The sequence below is a fragment of the Poecilia reticulata genome, linkage group LG8, assembly GCF_000633615.1.
Source record: "Poecilia reticulata strain Guanapo linkage group LG8, Guppy_female_1.0+MT, whole genome shotgun sequence".
Classification (NCBI taxonomy): domain Eukaryota; kingdom Metazoa; phylum Chordata; class Actinopteri; order Cyprinodontiformes; family Poeciliidae; genus Poecilia; species Poecilia reticulata.
The window spans coordinates 16,333,478-16,352,501 of NC_024338.1; the positions used below are offsets into that span (position 1 = coordinate 16,333,478).

The 19,024-nt window shown below is 38.1% G+C and overlaps 1 protein-coding gene across 17 annotated transcripts in view; it reads left to right on the top strand.

The window, feature by feature from the left end:
- srcin1a (SRC kinase signaling inhibitor 1a) overlaps positions 1–19,024 on the top strand; it is a 112,634-nt gene that overhangs the window by 44,820 nt on the left and 48,790 nt on the right. For 14 of the 17 annotated variants that reach the window (XM_008415872.2, XM_008415873.2, XM_008415864.2 and 11 more), the window contains one exon: positions 18,155–18,184. The exons of the other annotated variants lie outside the window; for them this stretch is intronic. In XM_008415872.2, coding sequence (XP_008414094.1) covers positions 18,155–18,184 — 30 coding nt within the window. The remainder of the gene's footprint in view (positions 1–18,154; positions 18,185–19,024) is intronic. 17 annotated transcript variants of the gene reach the window in all.

Consider the following 19,024-nt stretch of genomic DNA (forward strand, 5'->3'; position numbering starts at 1 on the left):
CATTTTGCCACAGCTGCATGATTGAACAGATCTGGTTCAGCTATTGTTGTTCTTGTCACAGCCCTGACACTTCCTTTGTTCTAAACTCTGCTCAGGTTTTTTTTTAGCAACCACTGTGCAAAATTATGTCACGGTCACATGAAAGGACTTGACAGAAAATGGGTAAAAAGCTGCCAAACTTAGACAAAACCGACACTGACAAAAATGAATTGGAACCAAAACATTACATGAAAACTGGTAAGCATTTAGAACATTTCGAAAATATTACAAATGTTTTATTTGCATATGTACGACTTAGACTGAATTATTTTACATAGTAAAATCTGTATCCTATGCTAATGCCTCGTAGATTTACCTTAAAAATGTAATACATTAAAACTTGACCAAATCTTTACAATGCTTGTGCAGAAACTGGTATAAGGTGCATTCACAACTGACCTATGTGGCCCACCTTAAATGGACCAGAGTTTGTTTTCCCCATCTGTCTGGACCGTTTGTGCAGATGTGACTCCTGGTGGTTGGTCACATTGCTGATTTCAACTCTATATTATTACTACCAGATAATTATTAATTCAGAGGCCGAATATGCACTCATTCAAAGATTACATTACCAGCAATTCACTAACATTTGCAGATTTTGTGTGCAGTTTTTCTCCAGGAATGGTTGAAATGCTGCTTGAATTTCAGGAACCTTGTGTGTCAAAAGCACAGAGAAGAAAACGGAAAACGTAAGAGTGACACTGGTTGAGAAGAGGAATATGAGAGGAGATGATGAAGGGCTTTTGGCAGTATTTCTGAGAGCTCCATCTTCCCCTCCAAGTGTGGTTTCTCTTTGATATATTTTCCTTTTTCCTTGGCAGTCACGTTGACACGACACAAACGCTCGACCTCTGACTTTACAGTAGTTCTCTCTCTGTGGGGATCCGCTCTCACCACCAGTTTTTGGGTTATTTTTAGACTCTATCAGCAGCCGCAATTTTCTAGAGAAATTGTTTTACCTGCACTGCTGAGTTTCGAGCTGTGTGTATGGATGATGTTCTTAGAAATGGATGCACTAAGCACAATATTCCATAAAGAACATTTTTAGGGCTGAATGATAATTTAACATGACAAAGCAATGTTGGTGTCAAATAAAAAATGCAATTCTTCACTTATCCCCACCAGGGAAGCTTTTACAGTTACTTCTCAATGTGATCACAAGTTAATGCTGTTTACAGAGAAAGTGTAATGTCTTAGTTTTTCTGCCTAAGGGCATTTCCTGTTAGTTAACCTGTAGGTTCAAGGATTTCTGCTATAAGCTAAAGATCAAATGCTTACCTCATCTGTGGCAGTCCAAAGTGATACCTTTATTTCACCAGGAGGATTTAGATAAATTGTTTTGGCTAAACCTTTGCATTTGAAAATAATCCTTTATGATTGCATCACTAAATGAAAATTCATATTATTTTTAAATCTTGGAGATGAACGAAAATTACTCAAATCATTAAGGGCTTAAAATATACATCAATGTGATATTCTCTTAAGCTTTAGGAAATGCATTTGATTAAAAGTTAACAGTTAAAAACTGTAACTTCTCAATTATTTTAACTTTGATATTTATAATTAATATTCATAATTTTAAATCTGTGACCATTACAGATAAAAAAAGCATGATATTTTAAGAATTACTTGCTGTTTTACCAAATGAGGCTACACTGGGGATAAAAGTCTCCAAGCTTTTCTAATGAATAAATTACTAATCAGTTCATACTAAGTTCACATTTATTCTTGGAGGTTAGTTTGGGAATAGTGGTAACACATTTCCTTTTCTCTGTTTTCTTGTTTTGATCTGGTCATGAATTATAAAACCAGATGTATATTATTTCTAGAATTACACCTTAAAGCTCTGCCATAAACAACAGCATTTTTAGGGCAGTTTGTTGACAGCAAAAGCAAAATGTAAAAAAATTTTTTAAAAATGGTATTGACCTTTCAAGTTACAAACGGTTGCCTATGTTTGCACGTCCCACAGTTAAAGTTACTTTCATCAATCATTTGGATGTGTGTTAGTGGCCACCTACTAAAATCAAGTTCCATATCTTTACCCTTTATGGTCTTTGACATTTTTCGACACTAAATATCTGGTAAATAGCTGGTGAATTCTCAAATGTTTGTTGTGTTATGGTTGGTAAAGGCTCTAAGTGCAGAAAGAGACTGAGGTAAAACGGGAAAACGCAGAAAGTACCAGTAGAGAAACACAGATGCACACTTAAAAATAACTCAGGAACCATTTTGCTAACTTTTTGGCATCCAGACCCTCAAAGGTCAGAGTTTTAAACTACTGGGCCTGTGGTTCATAAACTGGTTCTGTTGCAAATGCCAAACACAACTTTGAGACTCTTGATTGTTCTGGATATGTGCAATGAACATTTTGTTTGTCTAGATCTCAAAAAAATCTACTCTACATTAAATGACTAAGTAGAGAAAGGAAAGGGTAAGCATAGGTATATCAGCTTTTAGTATCAACAGCAGAAACATCACTACTTTCAGATTGATACTTTTATTATGTGAAAGTGTAGTAAAGTAGCCTCATCTACAGCTATAGCAGTCAAGTCCTCCTGTGTCTCCAATGGTCACAGTTACCATAAATATTTCATCACAGTCCTTTGAAAGCAGCTGTGGGTTCGCAGCTTGCAGGTGTATTCAGCCTCTGATTGAGCCATAACTCTAAGCCTCCTTTAGTCATTCCCTGGGCTGAGCAACAGCTTTATGTCTGGATGATCACCCACCGTCTAGCAGAGCCAGAGACACTCGGGTTAGACTGGGGTCAGACGTAGGGTTTTTTTCTTTAAAGGATCTCTAGTGAGGATCAAGGAGACTGAATTTCTTCAGCTTTAAATGGTCTGAGTATTTCAGCAGCGGCTGCTGGGTGGGTGGTTATAGCAGGGCAGTGCTGTGCCCACTTTAGGGGCCATTTACAGAAGTAGACAGTAGATTGTCTGTCAGGAACTACCACAACTTTTAATGACAGTGGGCACATTTTCAACTAGTTTATTTCAATAATTAAATTTTTTTTAAAATGCATGAATTACTCATATTGTTATACAGATTGACATAGTTCAAGACTTAAATCTAATGTAAACTCAACATTCAGTTTTCCTGTAGTTTAAAATATTATGTGCAACTGATTAATAAGAGTTTTAACAAAATAAAACTTACCATATGCACATAACCCTTTGTTGGGGCTTCTTTTATATGAATTACTGCATAAGTGCAGCATAGCATGATCAGCTTGTGGCCTGGTGTCTCTCATCGTCCTTCTATTACTTCATAGATTCTTTTTGGAGTTTATGCCAGGCGAGTTTGTCAGCCAATCAAGAGCAGTGATGGTCATTAAGCTAGGTATTGATCACATTAGCAGTGTGGGCAGGTGCCAAGTCCTTTGTTTTGGCTCTCCACTCTTTTTCCAGATTCTGGGACCTTGATTTTCAAATTAAAAGAATAATTTGGCCCAGTAAAGCTTTTTCTCCTTAGCCCAGATCTGGGTGTATGTCTGGTTCAGGATTCTCTTATCTCAAGGGCTGTAACAGTTTTAGCTTGAATTGGCTTGGTTTCATTTTTCTCTCATGGTAACCATTTTTTGTGCAGCTTTTTCTATACCACAGATTTTTTTTCCCACTCACACTTTTTAAAAAATATGTTTTGATACAGGACTTGAATAGTTTTCCCTATGATTGTAGCATTTGTAATGCCTAAAAATGTATCCGTCTTTATAATTTATGAGAAATTTTATGTTGTTCTCATTACCCTGCGAGCCATAATCATAAAAAGTTGCAAACTAAGTGTGAAATATGTCACGAAATGTGCAATAAATTCATATGTGTATTTTACTTAAAATTAATCATTAAAATCATTTAACTGCTCGGTGATATTCAGGTTTTTGTTATAAGGCCCTGTAGTTGCATTTTTATTACCACAGAGATCCAAAGTCTCAAGACTTGAATTGACAGACATGTTTTCCTGTTGAAAATGCAAGTATTCCCAAAGCATAAAGAGCTAAAAAAAAAGAGAGAAAAACGACAAAGCAACAGCAGAGGCAAACAGACACAACGGTAGAATGCTGCACTCGTTTCAAAACTATCCAGTATCCCAGAATGAAGGTTATCTTTATGGACTAAGAACTTTTTTGCTTTAATATGTATCCATAGTCCATCTTTTTAAAATACAAGTAAATTGTTTCGTTAAAAAGATATAGTGAAATAAAAATCCTTTCTGCAATGATTTGTTCACATCATTCATGAACAGCCTACAAGTGCTTTATAAGGGCTGGTTTGGGATTTTACTGTAGATGAGATAAACGCCGTGGCGGGAATCAAAGCAACTTTTGATGGGAGCCGCCGACCGTTTAAAAAAAGAGTGCGCTTATTTTTGGGATATCCGTCTGTTTGGTCTCTTCATACATTCTCTGGGAGTTCTCTTGTGAGATTAATTTCTCGCCGTCAAGTTCTAGACTCCCTCCTGTCAAACACACGCTCCCGAGCCTATTTATAACCGGACGCCCTCTCACAAACACTAATGAGTCTCTGGGAGACAAATGGATTCAGAGGACACCTTGTAAACCCTCGACTGCTTATTTTGTTTCCCCCAAACACTCTTGCAGCCCCGTGGTCTCAATGCCTTTTTTTCCCATTTTTTTTAAGGAATGTTTTCTTTTCTGTGTTCACACCTCATCCTGGCCCACTTTCTCACCAAAATGTATCAATCCCTGCTAACCTCTTTATGCCGTCCCCAGATGTCTCTGTAATATTTTGAGACTCTTTGAGTTTGACCACCTATATAGTCATCTTATATCTCTGTCTGTAGCTGTTTTGTCTGTCTGTCTTTCAGATTTCCACCTCTTCTTTCTCTCTGTCTTTGTGTTTCAGCTAGTTGTAAGTCAGTGCTTGTGCTGGCTGGATTAGTGATGGGCTGCTCTGCCAAGTGCTCTGGGGCTCTGGAGCAGAACATTTAACAACTGTCAAATTCGAGTGTCATTCACCCAACAGGTGGCGTGAAGAAAGGAGGAACAATCACAAAAAAGACATTTCCTGATGTCTCTGTTCGTATTAAATGCTTGTGTGTTCTCTCTAAGTATCTAAGCCCTCTTCAAAGGCATTCTGCTTGAGCTTCAAAAGCTTACATATTCAGTCTATGTGTGAATTGAATAGGAATAGTGGTCAAAGAATTTGTTTTGGTAAAATGTTGCACTAAAATCCTTAAAATTAAGAAAAAATGAAAAATAACGTTGAATCGACCACGTAATGTGATTAGCTCAAAAAAAAAATTTCCTTCATCAGAGATCAAAATCTCTGTTCTGAGTTGCTCCTTAATGCAACAATAAAGAGTGCAAAGGTGTAAAAGCAACAAAGCAGTAAATAAGAGCAATTAGGCAGAATTTACTCATTGTTTGTCTGTGTTTATGACCCAAAACACACACAAACGCCTCCACAGCTTCACGCAACCTCATGGGAAGCTGATGCCTCGTTTAGTTTTATGCGAAAGCCAACTTCCTGCCAATGGAGTCCATGTTCAAGTGCATGACTGCTGTATCTTTAGTCTTAACCGCTGCAAGCTGTCATTAGCTGACATTTGTCCATACTTTGCCCATGTTACAGTTTAATACAATGTATGTTAAAAATCAGAGAAAACTGAGGTACCTCAAGAGGGTTATGTTGATGAAAACACATTTCAAAACAATCACTTTGACCTCAAATGCTACAAAGTTAGATGAACGTTATAAAAAACACATTTCTCTTTTAATGGTCACATTTTCATTATGATGTTTTAAAGCGACTATGTACACACTGTCACAAACATTTTATTAAAGTACCGTATTTTCAGCACTATAAGGCGCACCGGATTATAAGGCGCACCTTCAATGAATGGCCTATTTTAAAACTTTTTTTTATATATAAGGCACACCACGTTATAAGGCGCATAGCATATAGACGATTCAATTTGGGTTGCCAATTTGTTCCGTACTCTATTATTACACATCCACATTTGTAAAGCAGTGGTCCCCGAGTACTTTATATAGTAGGCTGCCCCAGTCATTGTGTAACTCACGATGTTGGTGTTGCGATATTGTGCCCAACTGCTTTCTGGGTAACACAGACCAACCAACACGATGCCGCCACAGTCTCTGTCTCTCTTCCCCCGCCCCTCCGCCCCCCCTGGCTTTAAATGTATTTTCAAACTTTATTAACAAACCAGCGTTCTGACAACTTTCCCAGCATGCACCGYGMACTTCTTCTTCTACGGGGGAAAATRAAGTCGGCGGCTGCTTACCGTAGTTGCTAGATCTGTTGTGGCTCAATATTGGTCCATATATAAGGCGCACCGGATTATAAGGCGCACTGTCGGCTTTTGAGGAAATTGAAGGTTTTTAAGTGCGCCTTATAGTGCGGAAAATACGGTAGCTAAAAAACGATTATTCAAACTTTATAGGCAACAAGTACAGCACCCCAAAACTTCATTCCTTTATTATTCCACCGGATTAAAATTGTTTTTTTCTTTCTTTTTTTTTTAAACACATCTTTATTTAGTGTGCAAATAATTTTGCTTTAGATTCATAGTTTTTTATTTGGCCTGACATGCTAGTATTATTACCTCTACTCAGTAGATACAGCAGCACTGCATGCCTACTTGGTTGTTGTTTATCACACAAGTGTTGTCAGGGGTTTGTCTCTGTTGTTTTTGTTGTGGGCGCTGCGTTACGCTCTGAGTGACAGCTTGTTAACATCGAACTCGTCATCTCCTCCTCTTTGTTCGTGCCAACTGGGCCCCCCCACACATCACAGGAGAACCCCACGCCATCTGCACGCCTGCCACACCCCTTCTTCCTCTCTTTGCACACCCAAATGAGGTGCCTGAAACACACACAGCACCATTGGGACCAGAGACAGAGAAGCAAACAGAGAGCAGAAGAAAGTAGAGAGTCAGCTTATGTTAGTGTACACAAAGATCAATGAATAAGTGATGAATAAATGGGAAAACAGGAGCTCACATATGGCTTGCATTACTTCACGTTAGATTGTAAATGGTGCACACATATGGAATGTACTCATTGGAGTCCGATATTGTCAGGGGAACTTAGTTATACTGACCTTGGGGAGAATCGTTTTGGTACATAGCAAGAAGAACAATCAAACTAAAGAAAATTTGCATGTATTTTTTAGGAACTGTTTGTCAGATAATAGTCCTAAAGTAAACTGCAGCAAACGAGAAAATCTATTTATGATGCATTTGCTGTAAGTTATTTTCTCCAGGTTTTTTGTCGTGGCATAAAGATGGTCACCTACAGAGAAGAAAAGTGAAGTTTTAAGTATAAGGTTGCATCAAATTATTAACAGCCAGGGTGCACAGGAAAAAAATTAAATTTGAAGCTAGAGTTGCTGTTTTGAAGGGAATTGCTCTTGACTGTGTCCTCTGTGACTGGACGAGCAATTACGCTAACTCCCCACAAGGGACTGCTGTGTGCCGCTTAACTTCCTATTCCTATACAGATCACACGAAGAATGACAAAAAGGCTGGTTTCCTTCTCAAATATTAAAGTTTTCACTTCACTTCCAACTTCTTTTTTATCAACATGTAGTTTCTGATCTCACTGTCCTCAGATGCCATTTTTAATACAGAAGATAAAAGTCTAACTTTGTGATGAAAGAGCTTAGTTTAATATTATATAAAATGTTCTGAACGACAGCTGAGGGGAAATGCACATCCCTCTCCTTTGATTTTCCAATTTGTCTTTTCCAAAGCCGGTCGACAGCACAGCATGCAGTGTGCACTTTGACAAATGATGATCTGCATCAAAACACAGATCTATGGGTGCCGTATTGAGAGGACAACTTGTAATCTAAGATGCCCTGCTTGTTTCGCATCTGTCACCGACTACGCCTTCGCCATGTGACGCTTGTGCATCCTTTATCTATACTCTTGCTGTTTCAATATGTTTGTGTGCATGTGTGTTGGCTGCAAATGGCTTTGTTTAACAGCTGACTTGTTGCTAAGGCAACAAATGCAGCAGGAAATGATGCCAGTCTTTGCAGAGATAATTGCCAGTTGTTTTAATTGATTCTGGGGTTTTTTAAGGTCATTTTTTCTTGCTTCTTGCTGTTCCAATTAAAGAACATCTTGGTAGAGTGGTCCAATTAACTTGTCATGATAATTCCCATCAATGTGGCTTCCATTCTTCTTACAATTTCAGAAAAATTAGCACTTTTGTGACAGCAGATGGTGAGCCTTCCAGGTAGAGGACAAGAAATATTGTCCGTCTTAGAGTACAAAGAAGCGAAAAATGTCAAAGAGATTTCTGATCGATCGTTTCTCTAAAATACAACGTTTAGTTTCTTTTGAAGCTCCGTCCTGTCACACATGCTGGTGCTCCTGCCACCAGCTGAACCCAGCACTAAGAGCAACTTAAAATAAAGCTGAATGGCAAGTCGTCAGAATCTACAGTCCATTAACTGGTTTTTAAATGGCAGACATAAAGCCAAGCATTTGAGTTTAATATCAAATCCTACACAGTGGCATTTTCAAATCATACTGCCATGGAGCGAAATCCAGCTAATTGCTAGTATCACCGTCACTGCTTGAACATTCGCTTCTGTTTCACTCGTGCTGCTGAATGTGTCCCATCTCTAACATTACCCGCATGTTTGGGCACTTCTCCATCACTGCTGCTTGCATCTGTTCTCATCTAATCAGCTCATGCAAGCATTTGATGAATCTCAGCATGCAATGTAATTCACCAATTTGATTGAAAACCATTGGCAAAAGCCTCACTAATCTGACAATAAATGTGTGGGTACCTGAGATTACTGGTTAGGTTATTCTGTTGACTATGTTTGGTAGTGAGACTGGCAGCAAGAACATGCTCAAAGCAGGTCTGCTTTGAGAGAGGCAGCAATTAGTTTCAACGCCTGAGCCAGTTTAGTAATCCTGCCCTATTAAACAGGTAACCTTAACAGGCAAGCAGCTCTATTAGCAGCGAGTCTGACAAGATTTAGTGCAAATTTGCCTGTCATCATTAAACCTCAGGCTCACATCACATAGCAGCAGCACAAATCAGGTTTACAGCCCTCCAAAAAAATATTTTAATAATGATAATCTTGTTAAGAGCATTACTTTGGTTCTGAAATGTCTTCTTATGTTCAAAAACAAACAAAAAAGAGATTACCTTGCTTCTCCAATGTGTAACCTATTTAAAATCAATCAACTTACAAAATTTCTCACCTCTTAAACATTTCTTCTTTTTCTCCCTGGAATTTCAGATAGTGTTTAGCCTTTAGTTTTTTCTGTTAAGAAATTAACGGTTAAATGTACAGTAATCTCCTATAGTCTCTTACAGACTTTGTGATCTGAGGAGAAAAATTGGAAAATGCTCTAATCTAGCAAAACAATCATTATACATTAGTATTCAATATACAGTAAAAGAGAAAGATTACAAAGAATTACAAGCACCACAACAATTTTCAGTTTATTGAAATTATCCCGTTATCTCTTTTTCAGTCTTCTCACATATGGGCTGTGCATGAAGCTAAAAACAATTGTGATTGTGGGTATCTTTCATTATAACCTAATACAGCTATTTATTTATTTATTTATTTATTTATTTATATGGCATAGTTAAATTTTTTTTATGTTTTTCTGAAAGGCAAAAGCTACAGGCTTATGTGGTAACAGGGCATGAGTGACAATCCTTCTGCAGCTAATAACAACGATAAGCTACAAACTGTCCTTGCTATGTTCACATAGTGTGATATCTTAACATATTAATAGAAAGTTTAGTGGAAGGAAAACTGTCTGTGGAGACAGGGTCAAAAGCAGCATTCCGGTCCAGGGGATCTCACTAAACTACTGTCCTAGTAGAAGATGTCCTATGTTTTTTATTGCGTGTGTGTGTGTGTGTGCGCGTGCATGTGTGTGTGTGTGTGCGTGTGCTTGTGTGTGTGCGTGTGTGTGTGTGTGTGTGTGTGTGTGTGTGTGTGTGTGTGTGTGTGCGTGTGTGTGTGTGTGTGTGTGTGTGTTTGAACAGTTTTTGTTTTCTTTGCAATAACCAGAATACTGTATGGAAAAATACAGATATGTTAGCTTATTTACTGCAGTGATTTTGTGGTATTATCTGTTTTCAGTTTGAATTCAGTCCTTACTGGAACATTTCTACAGAAAACAAGCTTCTTGGTTAAGAATGAATAGAAATTAAACCTTTACTTAGTATTTTAACAAACGCTAATACTTTAGTTTACTCCCCTGTTGTTTTCTAAACAAGCAACACCAGGAGGATGGTGCAACAGGTGATGACATTTCCCAGACTGTAAAATCTTCCTTTTATGTTTCGCTTTGTTGCTTCTTTCATCACTGGCTCAGCAGTGCAATGAATTGTGCAGCTTTTTTTTCCTTCTCCTTTTTGTCTAAATATCTGTCTGGGATACTGTTTGATAGGAATACTCTGGAGGGATGTGACAAGTCGACAGTTTTAGTTTTGGTTTAAAGCGGCACTTGTTGGATTGAAATAATTGAGTGTAAAACTATGAGAGGCATTGCGATCTGCAGCCTGTTATTTTTGTTTCCCCAGTTTATGCTGTATTTCAATCTGAACATAAGGGTTCTTCTGCAAGCATGTGTAAATATTATAAATGTTAAGGGCCTTTAAATGATATAAGATGCAATCTGAGACATCAGTTCTTATTTCATATGTATTTTAATAGTACAGAGATTTCCAAAAACCAATCAACATAATATTGCATAAAAACATTTTTACAGTTTAAATTCAGTCTGTGATCACCTCACATCGAAGTGTAACTCTTTAAGGTATCTCTGCAAGGTATCCCTATATTTTACAAACATTTATCCCCTAGCTACTCTGTTACATCTGCTTGTCTCCATATGGGAAGTTACTGAAGGTACCTCGGGGGCTGTAGGGTTTTCCCTGTGAGAGAATCGTATCTGTACTGTTGTAATGAGATGAGTGACATGTCTTCTTCACACCTATAGGGGCTCCCATGTGTCTTCTGCCCTGATTTAACAACAGGTTGTAATTGGAAGGTGTTCTCACCTGCTACTGCCCAGCTTTTATCACAATTGAAACTGAAACAAATAGGTGTGTCTATCTTCTTCATTTTGTTTCCCTTCTTCCCGTCTCTGTCATGTCTCCTTCAGCTGAGTAAATGCACATCGGTAGATTTGTGCTCCAGATCGCCCCAGAGGCGTTTCAGTTGAACCTCTAGCTAACTGTAACTTTCTGTGGTGGATTTTATTTATTAACAGGTTTGTGGTAAGAGCCACATTTACTGCTGCCTGTCTACACTCTTCACAAGTGTTGACTGGGCAAAGAAAAACCATAAGCAGGCAGGGCTTACTGGTAGGAAAACACTGTAAATAGAGGAGAGAAGGAGGTAAAAAGTTGGATCTGGCATCTTTATTGTGTTTTAAAGATCAAGGGAAAGTACTGGCATCACCTTCTATGCAGCTGTCTGTGTTAGTTTTATGTTAAGATGCCCGAAGCCTTTTGATTGCCTTGGTTTGTAATTACATCCAACAACTCACACATGCTTGCTGACCTTCCCGTGATGGCTCACTCTGACTGCCAGGCTTTACTTTTCCCCTCTTAACTAGCTTCTCCTGTTGTAGCAGGAGAGGTGAGTGCTTCTCAGCTTTTTGAGATGATCTAGGGTGGAAGGTAGTTTGCATACTAATTTATGTTTAATTTTTAATTGAATTTAACCCATAAACTTTCTACTTTAAGTGTAAATCAAACAAATCTAGCTTGACAATGAAGGGTAGCAATGTCACATGAAATTATAAGTAAAACAAACAGACCTAATGAACTGGCACCGTATGGAGGGATTTAGAAACATCCTGTAATAAGCAACATCTTTCCTTGGGTCGTTTCAGAGAGTCACTGAAACTTTGTTGTGGAGCAGGTACACTTTATACAGAGTTGCACAGTGCTTCTTGCAGGGGTCATACCATCTATTTATCTCAAAAGTAAAGTAGCTGATGGTTGACAAACATTCTTGGTTAAATTTTAGTTAATGGCTGACATTCAATGCATGCTGAAGTTCAGTTTTTTTTTTATATTGTAGATGTGTCTTTTTGTGGATTATATGATTTAAAGTAGCAGCTACTCCAGCCTCTTCTGTTGCTAAAGTGCTTTGTTCAGCCTTTCTTGTGTTCTTCTAGTAATTTGTTTTAACTGTCCCCTATAGAGCATGGTGCTACGAATGCCAACCACTTCCAGTTTAGCTAATTTCCTTTTCCTTATAGCATTAACAGAAGAGCCTGAGTAGCACATTGCTGACTTTACTTCCACCGCCATTCTTCTCTGATTCAGTATTCCTGATCCAGTCTTTGTGTCCTGCATGCTCTCTCAGCCAGGAGTCCACAAGGAGCTGGTTTATGCCTTGCAGCAAATCAGTTTCTGTGTCAGAGAGGAGGAGTCACTTTTCCTCTGTAGCTGTCTGCAAAACAACAGATTTAATGGCCATACCACAAGCTTTACAAAATATGAAACATTGTTAAGTCGCTCATGGAGAAACAACCAGTGATGATTTGCACCAATCAAAATAAATTCAACAAATTTCTTTTAATTGGTTTTGGCCTTAATTTAGCATAAAACACAAAACAAACAACAACGAGACAACTGACAACAAAATCTTATTTCCCTTTGGGATTAATAAAGTATTTTAGAATTTTAATTTGAAAAGACTATTGATGCTTTTTGTGCTTTATGCTCTCTTTACTGGACCTTTTATAAATGTTTCTTTACTTATTAGATCATTTTGTTACTGTTCTCTACATTTTTTGTTAATAAACAAAACAAATATTCAAGCATTTCTTTTCTGTTTAATATTACTTAAAATTAGAACAGCAGTTATTTTGTTGGTCTTATTGTGTCACATAAGCATTCATATCGTTTGTCTTGTTGTGTATTGATATACATTAAATACTTCAACAGTGTTCTTATTCTAAATGGGTTTTTTTATTCAAAAGTGACCAAAAAAATGTGTTGCTTATATTTATTTTGTTGGAATTAAATTTGTCCAGGTTAAATAAAAATTAGCATTTTTTCCCCACTACAACATAGATATTCCTGGGTTAAAGCCAATCCACTGTAGCCCTACTGCAGAATATAACATGTCTTGTCTAGCATTGCCTAAGATTTATCTCTATTATTACTCCATAAAATTCACCCAGATTCCCTGTCCATGCTAAAGGAAAACATCCCCACAATGAGTCGGCTAACACCATGTTTGTCATATTAGGGTTGTTGTGTTCAGGATGTTGTGCAATGTTAGTTTTCCACCACACATTGCTGCTTGTCTGATTAATGGTCTCCTTGCCTTGCTGTTTTATTTAGAAAAGCCATGTCTTAGTGGGTTTGCATTTGTGCTGCACTCTTTCATTTTTGGATGATGGATTAATTGGTGTACTACGTGATGTTCAAATTGTGGTACATTCAAGCAGAACATTTTTCAAATATCTGGAATATTCAGGTGTAGAATAACACTAAATACTTACCAACATGTTTCTAATGACTGTAAGTAAAAGTAATATTTTGGAGCCCTCCATCAAGGGTACAGACTTGAATCTGATCCAGAATCTATGTGGAGAGCTAAAGATTAGGGTGGCAGCAAGAAGGGTTTCCAATCTCAAAAAGTTGGAGCTCATCACCAAAGATAAATCATTAAAGAGGTTTGATTGCTGCAATGCCCAGAACAATTCTTCTATGGACTATTGAGAAGGGTATAAACAAGTTCTGACATATCACTTTTTATTGGAATGTAAATAAAAAAATAAATAAATATCTTTTACTACCCCTTCTAAAATGCTTTCTTATGATTTCATTCTAATTCCAATACCTCTATTTCCATCACACACTCCTTGGTTGAAAGAAAATTATTTTACAACAAAATCTGCCATGTAAATAAGATCAATTTTGAGCTTCAATATAATTTTTTTACAACTTAAGCCAGCTTTAAGATTATTTGTAACGTTTTCTCTGAGCTGTTTGGTGTGTCTCTTGGTCCTTACTGTTGCTAGCTAATGACAGCACGTGTGTGCTAACTTTGAAACTGAAGGAAAGCATTTGGAAGTAATGTATCCTTTTCCTTTCACTTCTCAATAATGGGACACTTTTGTTGACCTGTCACATAAATTCCTTCTAAAAACTTTGAAGATTGTGTTTGTAATAAAACAAAACAGAAGCGTTAAATAGACATCAATGGCTACATAAGCTGTAGACGAATTAGTTTGCCAGAGGAAGCTGTAATTTCTTCAGACACCTGTGTCGCTAATAGATGTAAGGGATATGTGGCCCCTTTAAAACAATGTTTAGTCATTAGCCTCAGGAGGGATTTGAATATTTAAAATACCTGTGAAATTAGATTTAACTACTGTATCCAGAGCTGCAGCCTGCGGCTCTCTTATCATGCTCTGAGACATGAAGACTCTTGTACATTCCCCTGCTCATTCTGACCCACTCGTACTACACCCTCAAAATATAAAGCTGCGGTTCCTGCTGCTTCCAAATCCATCAAAGCATCCAAACCACTTTCTCTGATTCTCCATACTGTGTAAGTCTGCATATAATGAGGGAGAATCCTTGAATCCTGACTTTAAAGTCCTGTTCCCCGTATAGCCTGACACTGAGGTAGGAAAAAAAAATGCTGTCTTTCTGAGTTAGTTGGTTTAAGGTTTGGATTTAGAAAGACTGAATATTCAAATGTGTGTTTTGATAATTTCTGTGGGTGTGTTGGCGATTGGTTCGTGTCACAAGCTGTATGCATAAATAACCAACCGAAGGCGGTGCAAACTGGTGACTTAAACCGTGAAAAGGGTGGCTTTGTGAAGAAAAGTCTCTACAAGTTCTATGAAAAAGATCAAACATTTAAACCTATTCACTGCTGAGAGAAGGTTTCATATAGTTTGTTTTCCATAAGCCAGAAGCAGCAATTACAGTTGAGATGCCAAGTTATTCTTTCTTATCTTGCAGAATCCATCTTTTAAAGATCATAATTTCCCTTGGCCCATTTGTCTTCTATTATCTTTCCGTGCCCATCCACTTTCTCTCTTTTAACCAGGTAAAAGCTTTTGATCAGACCCTCGATCATTCCTTGGATCTTTAAGTGGAGCTGGGATCTCGCTGGCCGGGGTCACTGGTCTTATCAATTCAGATAGCAGGCTGTCTTTTCAGTCAGGCACTTAATTATTCAGTGGATCAAAAAAGCCCTGCAACATGTTCTTCGTCTCTGAGTGTCCACATTAATCCAGCGTTAGATTCAGAGTCAAATGCAGATGTTTCTGTATTGCATTGAAGCGTTTATTTTTTTCACCAACCTTTTTTACATTTGTGTTTTAAATTACGCTGCCGTTGCGTGGGCCCTCATACATTGTTTTGCTTGTCACCGTTGTTGTCTTCCAGCTTATGTAGAAATGTATTCATTGTGAATGTTGAGAATACAAAAAGAATAACCTGTTCCCATTTCATTTTCTTTTCTTATATTCCTACCCACACAACTTCTTCTACTTCTGGTGCTTTTAAGATAGGGCTTTTTCATACATTGTTGCAGCCCGGCTCTATAGAGTGCAGTTTGAAAAGTTTTTAGGGTAGAAATCAAAACACGTTTTATAAAGAAATATTCCTTTTTTGGCACAACAGAGTTAATTGTGCTGAGTGTTTACAAAGTTGCTATCCCAACCTATATTTTGGCACAAGAGCTTCTTTTTTTTTGCACAGTAATAATTGCTGTGCAAAAACACAAACGTGATTACAGTTCTTTCAGGCTTTTGTTTTGTAGAAAACAGACATTCTGGATGTGAAACACCTCAGCGCTGCTATTGTTGTTATTCCCCCAGAGGCACAGAGGCTTAGACAAACTCCTGAAGAGTGAAATGGAACAACAAAACACATAATGGGCTGACTAGCGGGATTTCTCCATTATTGCATTTAAAACATTGGCAGACTTGACAACTTCAAAAAGACAAACATATTTAAAAAACTCATCACTCTGGTCCTTCGAACAAGGTCTTATACGTTTAGTTTTTTCCATTTTCAAACCTTATCTTTCCTATGATACACACACACCAGTTCAATAAGAATATATGTGAAAATTTATATGAGAAATAATTTGGTTATTGTAAATTTTTTTGGTACGCTTGAAAAGTGCAACATTACAAGCAGACGGTGCTCAACAGAGGGTGAAGAAAGAGTCAAACATATATTATTATTTCTTGATTGTACATTTGCAATCAATGTTCAATCAAATCAAAATTATATTATTAGTGTCTTCTCCAGTACTTCCTTTGTCTCCTTTAATGGAGACAAATTCTCACAACAGTGATAGAAAGTAGGGGAACGAGACCGCTAAATACTGTGGCCTCAGCAAGAAAAATCTCACAAAGCAACTAAAACAGTCGGCATTCTTCATGCCAATAGGTACACTTATACGCCCATGGCTTGGCCCCTTAAGCATAGAGATCAGTGTCCCAACTTGGGAGAACGACACATACCCCAAAGTATGTATGAGTGTTTCAGGCTGCCGTTCAAATTCAAAATGTATCTTCTATGCTTTCAAAAAGAAGCCCTGGTAACATGTTTGGAAGTGAGGATGTTGAAGAGCAGAAAGAGGAGGAAGAAAAAACAAGAGCAACTATTCACATGCCATAAAATCATATAAAATCATCTCATATAAACGATTAATGGCAAAAAAACCCCAAAAAATAACAGGCTTCTTTTCCTCAGCAGTGATTCACTTACAGCAATCAGTATTTGACAAACAAATTCAGAATTCTTTCCAAATTATTTCTTCTGTCTGTTGAATATTTAAGCAGAACTCCTCTCAAACAGTGCATAGTACCTCATGCAGAAACCCTCCATTTTATCATGTTACTGTTAAGTCCTATCTAAAAGTCCTAATGTCGTTTCCGTCTCCGCAGTAAGGCGGAAACTGGTAGTGTAGGTGCAGAAACTTCACATGTAAACAGCCAGATAAGAACAGCCATCATTGCTTTCACATTTCAGTTAGTTTTTTTACATTTTCCCACTCCACTATCCAGCGATGTTCAAACTGGTTTTACCTGGTGATGAATGGCTGCCTAACCAAGGCAGAATCTGAGAGAAGGAGCCTATCAGTTGATAGTATGTGCATCATTTTGCTTTGTCAGCTTTTTACTGTCATGCTGCGGACACTCCAGCACATTAACAAGCCATAACACACAGCCACGGCTTTCCTCACTATTGTAATCAGACCCTTGAGTAAGGTCCTTGTTAGCTGATGCACAATAAGCTCCAGTTTAATGAAGTGTAAACCAGATAGGAGTGAGCTCTAAGCGGGAGTTTAGATGAATATGACCGCCAGCCTTGGAGAGCAAGGCAGAACTCAATCCTAATGTTGTTAGCCAGGAGGTCATTCCTTTCTGTCTCACCCTTTGCTCAGTTTATCAGCACTTCATAATGTGAAGGATGTAAGGGCAGAGTGTTAAAAGTGAGGATCACCCTTAAGTGCGAGAACTCTTCGAGCGTGAATAAAGTGAGAAGTGGGTTGAAAATCAGTACGCTGTTTGAGTTCTACTTTTCTGGAGTTATCACAGACCTGCTCCGACTAACAGACTTACTCTATGTGTCGGTTTATCCTTTATGTGGAAAACGTCTGTCTTTTTCCTTTGTACATTACCGGTCTAATTGCAACTTTTGCCTTGAGAAATCTTCCTCTGCTGCTCACTCGTTTAGCTATTCCTGTTGCTGCTGACAAGCATTTGATGTGTAGGAGGTCAGCTTTCTTTAGCCTTATTTTACACTTTTAATTTAACCAGAATTGCAAAATTGATTTTTTTTCCCCCCGCTAATCACTGACTGTAATTTGCAATTTAATTTTGCTGTGAAAATGCATAATCATCATCATTCATTCCAGCAGGTTATTGGAAGACAAACAGCATTCATATCCCACCATCCCATATGTTAACTTGTTTGAATCCATTATGATGCATATATAATGCATTACCTTCTGGTAACCCAGAGAAAGTGCTATCATGCCTTGATAGCTTTTTCCATTGCCATATGAACTAGACCTGATGTGTTTGCTTGCACATCTGTGCACAAACACACAAATTAACCCTTCACGTGTTTCTCTTTTAGCCAACGCTGGGGCCTGTTATCCTAAGCAAGGTAACTCACCGGGCGAATGGCTCCCTGCTTTTTTGTCCCCTCCTAAGTTCATCGCTATTCCAGTCACATATTTTATGTGTAACCATCTTCTTCCGTCTGTCTTTGTTCTCTTCCTGTCTGATTTCCACCTTGGGCTGCATTGCCTGTCAGATTGAGCACTGATAAAAAGGCCACGTGCTGTCAGAGTGATGGGAGTCCTTAAAATGGACAGAAGGAACAGAGAGATAGTGAGAACATGTAAAGAAAGTGTCAGCGGGTGACGGGTTTCTGAGGGAATGATGGGGAGAAGTTGCTGAGAAAAGTAAGACAGAGTAATGATAGAAATGATGTACCTGTTCCTACATGTTCCCACCTGACTTTCAATCACTTTAATGTCAATATATTTCGTTTTGACTGTTTTCTAAATAAAAAAATGAGAGTCACTTAAAGACAAACTGGCATATCAGAACGGAATAACTTCCAAAACAAATTCAGCTAGAGCCCCTGCCTTTGATCTATTGCAGAAGCACTTTACTTTTCTCATTTTTCTTCCCCCCTAGAACTTGAAATCAATAATTCTGCAAGAAACTGCTCTGTCCTGGTGGCAAATAGTCTAACATCCCACCCCATTTCTCTCTCTTTCTCTCTCCTGTCCCCTATGTGCCGTTTTTCCCTCTCTGCTCCCCTCTGCTTCACTTGTTTCCACCTGTGTGTGTCTGCTGTGTGTCTGTATGTCTCCACCCTGAAATGTTCCTGGATGCGGATTTGGGTGGCAATTTGCCTCTCATCCGTACGCGTTCCGCCCTCCTTCCTCTTACCTCTTTTTTTCCTTTTCCTCATCCCTCCTTCTCCTTCTCCACC